The following is an 11,653-nucleotide window of genomic DNA, read 5'->3' on the forward strand; positions in this document are numbered from 1 at the left end:
AATAAACATGTCTACCACCCCCCACACCAATATTCCTCATACCCTGTTATAATATATCCCTCCCTTCCACCACCCAACTCCCTTGCAATCTCCTCTTGCCCTTCTTGACTTGGTTTGGTAACGTTAAAGTGTTCCAACCCAGGAAAACAGTTAGATTCTCTGCATCTGAGCCAAGAGTAGAAGACATCCCTTGGGCCTTGCTTCCTTCCTCCTTTGAAAAGAAGTCAGACCCTCCCAAAGACTTATGTTTGCAGCTGTACACAAACAACTCTAGGACTGGATCAAAGGCCTTAAGTAAGGAACTAGGAGATTGAAACACTTCTATAAGTTGCAAGTAGGATCTAAAGTTGCAAATTACTTGAAGATAAACTAAAGAAAGATTTGAGGTGAAAGCATGTTTCTTAAGGAAACTTCTATTATAAAATACCACACATTTGAAAAGTAATGAAAAGAAGAAAATCTGCATCATCCCACTACTCTAGCTGAACACTGTCAGTCATTTGGCATGTTTTCATTCCTGACTTTTCCCCCAACCAGAAAAAAAATTCTTTATTGAAACCTATTTTGAATGCAATTTTTGAGTTTTTGTGTTTAACTTTTTCTCTATATACCTCCAGCGCACACCATCATAATAAAACCATAAAAGCATGGGTATATATTTTTCTCAGGTCTCAGAGAAAGAATCAACATGTCTTCTTAGAGGACGTAGCTGCAATATGAGGCTAAGAACAAAAGCTCTATATTGTGGTTCTGCTAGCAGGTTCTAGAGAATTAGAATCTATAAAAATAGAGAAATGTTTCTTCTCTGTGGAACAAAAAGTTTACAGCAGGAAAGAACAACCCCCAGGGAAATCCAACTGCTATAGCCAAAGGTATACATTTTTTGGGGGGTATTATGGATGAGAAGCTAACTTCTGAGTGTACTTTGAATGTACATAGACAAGTACACTCAGAAGTTAGCTTCCTCATACTTATAATTCCCACTTTCCCTTTACTAGTTTGGAAGGACTCATTTATTGCTGATTTTCTATGTTCAGCAATCCAGATGGCCTGTTGACCAGTTAACATGTAGTCCACCCCATATTTATTGGAAGCAGTGAAATGGAATAGCCACCCTCTTTCTGAGATTTTCATAAGGAGAGGGAGGATAAATTTCTTACCCCCAACCCAAGAACAGGTAGTTATGCTCAAGATTCTATTTTCTTAAGAACGTCAAAGGTGTGTTTTGAAAAGGAAAGGAAAGTTGTGCTCTGATCCTTTGCCTACTTTAATCAAAATTTCTTTTAAACCATGTTAATTTTAAATGATTCAGAGTTCATCCTCTGGCCACTTTGATATGCAAACAGTGAACTGGACCAACACCACAAACTCCAGGCAACTCCATTCACTGCAGCCTAAGTTGTGTGTTTGTAACCTGTAAACTGCAGTTTCTTGGGCCGTACTGCACTGACATGATATAATGTAGGTAAAATTGAACAGATTGAAGATGATGGCAATGAGAGAAGCTATAGAACATACACTGTCCTTGTGCTCATGTTCAATCTGACTTCTGTTTCACACTCTAACAGTAAATGGAGTGGAGAGACAGAATAGGGGAAGGGTTTATTCTGTGTGTTAGAAATCTGCCCTTTCTAATGATTCAACCAAGCTGGCCTGTATTATTCTAGTCTGATTTCATTGTTTTGGCAAGATTTGAAACTGACACTGCAGTTTGGAAGTTCTGAGATAATTGATGCCAGACGAGTGTCACCAAGGGATGAAAACTTTTAAAAAATTTATTATTTTTATTAACAAGTGACTATGGATTCAGAATCACCTCCTGATGTTTTTAAAAACATTTGTCTTGTTATGAAAACGCTGTTAGCTTTTGAATTAAACATGTGAGAGTTTAGCTAGAGTTAGATAAATTTCTGCATAACCTTTTCCCCACTCCCAAAAGATAGCATCAAAAGACACACCCAAGCATCAAATGACAAACATAAGTATACATATACAAACATGCATCCTGGCAGAACTGTTTTTTACAGCCTGTTCACAAGCAAATTTCTGAAGTTGTGAATAGAGTTCAAGGGCTCGCAATTTTAGCTTTTAATTATACAGCTTATCACCAAGCTCCCTGAGTGACTGACATAGCATAGCACGCAACAGTTTTCTGGGGATAGTTCCTAACAGTAAGTGACCCTTGAATTATCTTCAACCCATGGCGCATCCACTTGTTCTGAATACTGCCTTACAAGGAATTACATAATGTTGCAACTCCCCTGCTGATATCTTAGAGACCAAAAAGACAATGCTAAAGGAAAGGCACTTTCCATTTCTCTTTGCCTTTCTTTCATTCAGAGACTATGACCTGAGGTATCTCAATAGGCTGAAATCCACGGACAGCAGATGGGGTGGTGAAAAAAGTGTTAGGTAGTTCCCCAGGGCTGATGGAGCCAGAGTCACTTTGCACTGAGCCTCTACTGTTCTCAAACTGGGATATTTTCTTTTTGATCATCTTTCTCTCCTTGGCTCTGCGATTCTGAAACCAGATTTTCACCTGAAACACAAAATGCTTTGGATTTAATGGGGCAACATACTGAATGCACTTTTCAGTCATTGCTGATATTGTTCAGGGACTCTAGTATTTACAAAGTCCTTTCACATGCATCGCTTAATTGAGCCTCACAATGACCTTGTGAAGTATGCCCATTTAACAACAGGTTTAAAAAAGGCTGAGACTCAGAGAGGGAAAGTATCTTGCATGAGATGAAACTGAAATCAAGTCCAAGGCCTCAGACTCTGAATGCAGTGCTCTTTATATTATACCTCACCCACCATCTCTGTTGTGCAGGTAGAAATAAATAATGATAGAATGGCAGATGCTGAGCCATGGTGATAAAAAGGGAGGGATTTAAATAGCAAAGGTGATTATGATCTATCATTAAAAGAAGTTAGGTTGTTAAAACAGAACTGGGTGAACAAGGGTGATGAAATACTATATCTCTTGCTGTGATACCAACGTGCCTTCATAAATGGTTGAAATGCAGGCTTCTTGGGATACAACAATACATTAATGGACTTTACAGTTCTAGAATCTTATGATTTCCAGGTTTACTCCTAGACCTAAGTAAAAAACAAATCAGGTAGTTATGTAATGTCAAAATCTGGGTGAGTGGAAACCACTGATCCTTGCCATGATTTAATCTTTACTGAGTACCCATAGTAAGCTAAATTTGAGGCAGGAATCATAGGATTACATAGACCACAGAAAATTAAATTCCTACCCTGAGTAATAGAAAAACTTGCTTCAGGTAGCAGAATTGGTGTTCATTTACTGTTACAGTTTGACTGATATGAACCAGATAATTGCCATGATTGACAGATTTCCACTTCACATATTGATTATGACTACTTGGGGAACCATATCAAGGTTTTGCCCTGACTGATCAATTGTATGGGAGTTTTAATCCTTCTCATCCCCCTACATCCCCACCCTTGCTTTCACACCTACACAGTGCCCACCACATTCAATTATTAATAAACCCATCAACCAACGGTACTAAACTAGGTGGTCCAGTAGGATAAATGTGGGCTTTAGGAGAGCTTTGAGAATGGCTTGGTCTTCTGTTTTGCTTCCACTCTTAGTTACAGACTTCCCTAAAACCTTAGCTTATTGAAATGCTTATATGAAACGTGTTAGATGTACTTCTGGTGTACCTGTCTCTCAGAAAGGCCCAAGTTGACTGCCAGCTCTGATTTTCTCCGAATGGTGATGTATCTGTTGCAGTGGAATTCCTTCTCCAGCTCCAACCTTTGATGATCTGTGTAAACCACACGATACTTTTCTTTTGTCCTGGTTTTCCCTGTTAGGGGAGAAAGCAGAGCATTTAATCATATTTTGCATCTTTGGAGATTGTTTTGGTTGGAGGAATCATAGTCATTGTTCCTACCCTTAGCTATTACTTTCAAATACAAAACAAGTACATTTTTTTAACCACATATGTCATAAGTCCATTTCTCCATTAATTACTTTGTCATCTGTGGCTATTTTACATATATATATATATATATATATCATACCTATATATATCAACACACCTATCACACCACCATTGATATACTGTTACACCAAAGCATTTTAAAGCAAACAGTTAAGCCACGATTTTCATTCCCTTCACACTAACATATGGGAACAGCATTGTCATTGTCAGTAGTAGCAACATTCATTATACATGCACTTCCTTTTATATTGATATTTTATGCAGTTCATTTATATTGTTTCCTATTGAACCTCTCACTTACCCTTTCAAATTACGCAAAATGTGTCTTATCCCCATTTTGCAGATAAGGAACCTGAGGCTCAGTGTAGGTAAGTAAGTTGCTTTGTGCTAGTGAGCTGAGGAGTGGGGACCCAAACACATACCCTTGGCTCCCAGTCTGGTGTGCCAAATGTTATTCCTGATTTAAACATGCTGGGCAGCATAAGAATGGCCCAAGTGAGGCAAGCTGCTTTGTGATCCTGACATTCTAATTACATATACATTCTAGAATTTCATTTGGATAGTAATTTAAAAAGAAAACATCTATTGTCACTTAGATTCTGTTCTAGGATAGCCCCTATTACTTATTAGAAAACATAGTTTAGTTTTCTGGGGAGAGTCTTAAACAAATTTTTATTCCCAAGTGGATAATGAATGGGGGAAATAGGGGGTGTTGACTTTAGCAGAATAAAATGGGTATTCTAGTATTCTTTGAAAGGATATACAAACATTTGCTTTGTGTTACAACGTTTAACTAATTTCTCATGCCCTCCTTCAAATAGAGTTTTATTCCTCCTTTCAAATTTTCCAAAGGTGATTAGGAAGTTTCTCTTTCTTTTCCATTTTTCTAACCCCCTCCAGGATCTTCATCCTTTTCTCTATGGCTTTTGGCAAACTCCTTCTGATCTTCCCTGGTTGTTTTTGATGTGAAGTTTTGGGGAGCGATCTGTAAGACAAAGGTTTCTTTAAAGTGTTTCCCTAAACTCCATTGAGGTGTTAAGATGCAGCACAAGCTTAACAAAGGAGCTACATAGCATCAGATCCCATCCTGAACCCTCTTTACATTCAGGAACACCAGCAAATTGGTTTGGAATTTACAAGCCCTAAACAAATGTCAGACACTCTTTCATCTCCAGGAAAGAAAAAAAAAAGGGACATGAATGTAGAAACAAATTCTAGATGAGAGATATGTTTTAGGATTAACTCATGGACTAAAGAACTAAACAAAACTTTCCCTCTTAAAAATGGAAAACAATGAATCCCAGTCAATCTGTCTCAGAGGCTCAAATTTTAAGCTGGTTTTCTTTTTTGTTTGTTTGTTTTTTGTGGGTTTTTTTGTTGTAAATTTTTAAAATTGAAGTATAGTTGATTTACAATATTGTGTTAGTTTCATTTGCAGCAACGTGGAAAGACCAAGGGAATATTATGCTTAGTGAAATAAGTCAGACAGAGAAAGACAAATACTGTATGATATCACTTACATGTGGACTCTAAAATATAATACAAATGAATGTATATGTAAAACGGAAACAGACTCACAGATACAAAAAACAAACTCGAGTTGGTTTTCTGAATTTAGGAAACCAAAGGTCTGGCACTTGGTATGTTACAAAGGCAGAATGTATATTTGAGGTCACAGTGAAAACATTGAGGTTTAATTTATTTCCAGAACCTCAAATCTTAGAATCAAAATATATCTTTGAAGAGATGTTCCCTAAAACCCTTCCTAATCCCAAAGTGACTAAGTATTTAAATTCTAACTTGAGGCAGAAGTTAAAATTCAACTTGTGTGTGTCTGTTTTCCGCTCTTTGATAATCAGTAAATATAACCAGACTTCAAGAACTCTGGAAGGTTGCAGTTCTTCCCCACCCCCATTGGTCATAAATTCCCCTCTTGCAGTTTCTTCTGAGGACAATAAAGTCAAGACCAGGCCTCTTTATTTGCCATGAAAATCCTCACCCTTTCCGGCAATATAACCCCTGAAGAAAGGAGGAATGAGGAAGAGCCAAGCTGCATATCAAAGCCATGCAAAGTGTTAAAAAGAGTCTGTTGCCCCAATCTAACAGATAAGACCTCAAACCTCAAGAAGACATAGATCAGGGGGAAATATTGACTGCACATTTAACAAAAAGAAATGAATTCCTGTTTCCTGGTGCTCCTCTTGTGTCCCTGCTCCCAAACTGTCTTCTTTCCACCCCTTTCATTGCCTCTTCCCTTAAATGATGAAATCTGATTGAATGGATTTTGGACATTTTTCTAGTAGAGTATAATGCCATATTTCCATACTAAAACATCAACAAAGCACTAAGAGCACTAGCTTTTATTGTTCAAGCTATTCTCTTCTCCCAGAAACTACATTTCTGAGGGTGAGGGAACCCCTTCTCTGGTGCTATTGTGGGTTAATTTAGGAAAGTAACAAACCGTAAGTTGTATTACAGGGCTGCTTCATAGCCCTGTGGTGGGGATTTTACTGCCTCCGCCTGCCTAAAGCCTTGGACAAACCTCTGTAGTTCCCACTACCTAGAAGACAGTATCCCTACAGAGTTTGCAAACACATGTCACTATATATGATGACTCATCATCACCCTAAATGTGCTCATTTGAGAGACTGGCTGTGAAAACACTGTTAGGCAGAAAAGCACTCTCCAAACCTAGGGGTTATGATGATGATGATAGTGAGGGTAAAGAGGATGAAAACCAATCTCTTTCTTTAGGGAGTAGAGTGTAATTGACACCATCATGATGACTTTCCATCTGATGGTAATCTTTTGCTGCTTTTAGTTAAAAATTGCATCCAAATTCATTCATAAAAATTGTCCAATTAAATGATCAAAACAAAAAAAGATAATGATAAGCTTCAGGAATTATTAAGTAACTCATTTTCTGAAGGGTCCTAACTGAATAAAATCTTTTATGTATAACTTCCTCAGTGTTTTGTATTTTGTCCAGTGGGTTAATCATAATTATTCAAAGTCACTTCCTTCTCTCCTCTTCTTTCCCACACCTAAAAAGAAAGCCCCTCTCCAGCCCTACTTAGGTTACCACCTTGCCAATACTCATCCAAGGTTACAACTCTGGGTAAAAAAAAAGCAAAAAATGAAAAAATTCCTAGCTGTAATGCACTGACAGTATTTAAAATACGAAAATACTGAACTTTTCCCAGAATCTTTCTATCAGCTTCCTTTCCATATAATTTTTAAAACCAGAAGTGTATTGGAACAGAATACTTAGGGAAAAAAGTAGAAATAAAAATATTTCATTTTTAAATCAAATCACTTAGTGGACATTCATTTATTCTGTATGTCAGTCCCCTTTCTCTCATTTGAAAATCAAATATGACAATAATCACTATGAAATGTTTTCCAATTGTCCCCTAATATGTGTATTTTTGTTTCTTTAACTTAAGGCTATTTTAAAAACATTCATCAGTGATGGAAAGAGCTTTCATTTGATTACCATAATCAGGGAGGGGTTACTTCAATTTTGTAGTTCATCTATTTTCTTCTCAGCTGTAAGTCAAATGTTGTCCTACGATACTACAGAGTGAAGTAGAAAATTTAGGAGGATCTGACTTATTCATTCATTTAACAAATATTTGTTTAACACTCACTATGTACTAAGCATACAAATGGGTGTCTTTTTGTTTGGAGTGATACAAAGAAGTGATCAACTTAATTTTTTGTGGGGTTCATAACCTGAGATCCGTGGAAGGGCTTCAGTGGATCCATGAATCTCCCAAAATTATTCAAAAAATGACATGTGTGTGTGTGCATGCGCATTTGCGCCTTTGTGCATTTTTCTGGGGAGAGGGTCCATACTTTTCATCACATTCTTAAATTGTTGCTAAATATACACCTTAGGCTACAAGAATATAATAAAGGGGTACTTTTATAAGACATTAAAATGAAATGGAGATTGAATTTAATAAAGCCCCATCTATAGGATAGGCTGCCAGAAGTCAATGGGGTACCAAAATCATTCAATTTAGAATTTCTCATAGAAGTTGGAGAGAAAATCTTGTGAAGGTGGTATGGTACACCCAGGTTTCAAGAGTTAGCCACCACAGAGCAATTTAGTCTCCTCATTCACCCACTGATGAAGACACCACAGAGCAATTTAGAGTCCCTTTCTAAACTTACCCAAAAGAGAGAATCTGACAAATGCAAATGAAAGACTTTTAAGCAGAGAAACCCATCATATTTTCTCTCATAAACAGAAAATTCATGACTCAAGATAATTTATTTTATCTTGTCCTTTTCTTCCCATTGTTCTCTCTTCCAAACAACATACTAGTGACTTTCCTCTTCTAAAGTATTTCAAAACATAATCCTGAACTGGGAGCAGCTACTTTTCTGGCTTTTGTGTCTTTTGCTGATGGTTAGGGCTTAGTGAATGGATGTTAATTACAACCCTAAGATTAGATATAATAACAGCCCTGGGAATACAACACCCTAACCTCATTTTCTATTCTCTTTAGCCAGCCAACCCACTCTTATTTCAAAAAGCAATATGCAGACTTACTTCCAAACACTTTAAAGCTAAGTATTTAAGCTCAACTCTTAATTTGGGATTGCTACCCCAGTAATGTCCTAATCAATTGGAACTATCTCCTCTGGGCTGAGTCTTCTTAACGGTGAAAGTTGGTCCCATCCCACCCTCCTGCTTTTGCTTTTTTTAGGGAGAGAAAAAGGGCAGAACCGTGAGCAGAAGCATAATCATTGTGGACAAATGCTATTGAAATGTCATTTCTTCCCCAGAGGGATGAAAGTGATAGAGCTGAATTTTACTAATTTTCTCTAATGACAGGGAGCGATAGGTTGGAATAATAAGAATGTGATAAAAGAACAACTATAGCTGAAAACAAACATCTCCCCGCCTCCCTCCTCCACCCCCTGTCCAAGATTAAAGCAGAGTACCCACTTCCCCCGCCCCTGGCTCCCAGTAGCCGCCCACCGGCTTGCTGGCAGGAGCGTGGGTAGGCATTAGGCTGGGATCTCTGGGCTTTCCTATGTGTGGTGACAAGCCTGCATCCAGCCCCTGCACCTCGATACGTCTACCTGACTGTTAGGAGGGCTTTAATCACTTTAATCTTATTGATGTGGGGCTGATATTCGTGCACGCACAGGGGATGTTAGGGTTGAGTAGCTTATTATGTCCCAGTGGTGTACTGTAGCTTTCTCACAGCCTCTATGCTTCCATTGGCGGAAGGGAAGTTGTAAGAAGGCATTGGGTTTGAATCCAGCTTGCCTCTGTCAGCTTGGGCGAAAGAAGCTGGAGCTTCCTTGAGAGTCCAGGGTGACCAGGTTGCTTTGCCACTGGGACCTTCGTGGCTAAACTGGAAGGTCTGTTGCCAACCAAGCAACATGAACCTAAGTTGAGAACCACCAGCTTTGAGGGGGAAGCCGACCTGCCCAGATGGGGAAGGGTTTGAAATGGAACGGGCAAGCAGCAGTGATTGAGCACAGGGACACGTGGCTGTCCTCTCCTCATTCACCCACTGATCTTCCCCGTGCATCTGTTTTCCCATCTGGGCAACTGCAGGGTTGGATCTTGACCCTTGTGGATCAACATGCCCATTGTCCGCCCGGTTGCTCCCTTGACTGATCAGAAAATGGTGAAAAAGTCCCCTACGGTCGGCTTAGTTCCAAGCACCATGCTCTGCTTTTGATCAGAGGCACAAGCGAAGGAGGTCTCTAATGGGCTGGGGCCCTGGGCAGCAAGACACTCAATGGTCTCCTTAGCTAAGCTGTCCGGGGAGAAGCCTGAGGAGTAGGAGGACCAGAAGGCCAAGAGAAGTAGATGAGAAGCAAAGGAAGGAAAAGTTTGAGAGCATTGGAATCAATTACTCACCAGTCACCTGCACGGTCTTGCGCATCCACGCATAGGGGCTGTGGCGGCTTCTGTTAGAACTGGCGTCGGCGGTGCAGGCGTCGATGGGGAACAGTGATCCGCCGGCTGGTGTAGGCAGGCTGCTACCGCTGTTTCCACCCGCTGCGGGTTCCAGGTTGCTGTATTCCGGCGAGCCGAAAGCAGCAGGGCTCGAGGTCATGTCGTTCATGGGCACCGTGCCCATTGTACTGGACGGCCCGGGGTACACGCTCCAGTCTTCCCGAGGGGGACTATAGGGTGACCCCCAGGCCCCCAACGATGGCCCGTGAGGATCCATACCGGGCATATGGGGATACCCCATATAGTGCGCATAAGACGGAGCCGCTGCGAAGTTGGAGGCTGGCATCGGACTCCCACCATCCCCAGTGGCGCCAGCCCCGGCTGTGCCACCTCCTGCAGGGCTCCTGAGAGTGCCCGAGTACATGCCCGTTTCTTTTTCCAAAAGGCAGCTTCTGTACATAGTGGCTTGGGTATGAGAAAGGAGCTCCCTAAGCCATCCTGAAGTCCCTGTAAGGCCCCAACCCGACTTTGAGAAGCAGTAGGGAACCAGTAAGTTAGGCCGTAGCTGTGCTGCAAGCTCCTCCGCGCCCCTCAGACAACTCCATCGGCGTTTCCTACCCTGACGGTTTCCAGGTGACTGGTAGCCCGGTATAGATGGGCCCCCAATGGCTGGGCTGACGTCAAGGGGCTTTAGGCTTTTACATAGCATTTGCATTCAAATGAACGGCCATTTCACTTTCACAGCGACTTGTTCACTCTACACTCCCTCTCCCAGAGCTCCTGGGCCTTTCTATCTCATCTTTTTTGCTTTTCTCCATCTGGTCCCATAGCACTAATTTTGCGCTTTTGGAGGCAGAAGGGAGCTCCTCCAGAGGTTTCTGAGCAGCTCCCTCCAAAGTGAGATGGAGACGTGTAGAATCAGGGCCAAATCCTGCTCTTTGGTCCTTACCCCGCGGTTTCTTTACGCTGATCTTCCCGCACCCAGTCTGCATCCTTGGTATCCCCTCTGCCCACATTCCCTGGCATGGGTACTCCACATGGCACTGGCCCATGATACCCTTCTCCTCATCGCCCCCTCCACCAGGAGGAGAGCTTTGTTTCTAAGGACAGAGATTCATTTCACAGAGATGCATTTGTAAAACATCCAATTAATCCGGCCTGCCATCTACTGGAAAGTAACCTTAGGAAGGCAGAGCAGGGATGTTTGTCTCTTGTTCACTGCTCTATCCCCCGTGTCTACAACAGTCCGGCACACATTAGGCACACAATAAATTGGATGTTTTACAAATATGCACAAATTAAAGAAAGATGAAGAGAGGAGGTTATGAAAAAAGGAAGGAAAGAAGGAGAAGACCCATGTGGGTAGTGGGCTTTTTAATTTCCCTTTCAGTTCACTAGTCTTGCTTGGGTGTCTCTTTCTGCCAGTACTCCAAGGAGTCAAATTCCTGCAGTCTCAAGTCCAGGGCAGCTGAAGCTCCCAACTTTCTTTCACACTTGAGGAGACTTCCTTTGTAAAGCTCCAATTGTTGAAAACGACATGGACTTGCCAGTAGATGCCAGTGAACTCAAGATTTTGCTTCAAGAAGCCAGATCACCTCCTGATGACAAAACCAATTTGTATTGCAGGATTCCTTCTCACCCACATGCTCCCTCACACCTTCCCCCTCCCAAAGCCTACCACAACCTTTAGTTCAGGCTGTGCTCCTATTCAGAGAATGTGCTCTTCTATGAAGTCCAACAC

The 11,653-nt window shown here is 41.0% G+C and overlaps 1 protein-coding gene across 1 annotated transcript; it reads right to left on the reverse strand.

The window, feature by feature from the left end:
• Nucleotides 1-2,332: 2,332 nt before the first annotated feature.
• Nucleotides 2,333-10,372, reverse strand: CDX4 (caudal type homeobox 4). Its single transcript, XM_067724323.1, has 3 exons — nt 9,874-10,372; nt 3,700-3,845; nt 2,333-2,539 (listed from the first exon to the last, which is right to left on the reverse strand). The coding sequence occupies exons 1-3, from the start codon at nt 10,370-10,372 to the stop codon at nt 2,333-2,335; spliced, it is 852 nt and encodes a 283-aa protein (XP_067580424.1).
• Between the last annotated feature and the right edge of the window lie 1,281 nt (nt 10,373-11,653).

This window comes from Pseudorca crassidens, chromosome X (genome assembly GCF_039906515.1).
Source record: "Pseudorca crassidens isolate mPseCra1 chromosome X, mPseCra1.hap1, whole genome shotgun sequence".
In the NCBI taxonomy this organism is placed as follows: Eukaryota; Metazoa; Chordata; class Mammalia; order Artiodactyla; family Delphinidae; genus Pseudorca; species Pseudorca crassidens.

Excerpts from the sequence above, each read along its gene's own strand:
- CDX4 (XM_067724323.1), bottom strand. The coding sequence starts at position 10,372 with ATGTACAGAAGCTGCCTTTTGGAAAAAGAAACGGGCATGTACTCGGGC. Across the intron at positions 3,846-9,873 it reads CAAGACCGTGCAGGTGACTG|GGAAAACCAGGACAAAAGAA; the intron begins GTGAGTAATTGA and ends CTCCCCTAACAG. Across the intron at positions 2,540-3,699 it reads TGGGCCTTTCTGAGAGACAG|GTGAAAATCTGGTTTCAGAA; the intron begins GTACACCAGAAG and ends TTTGTGTTTCAG.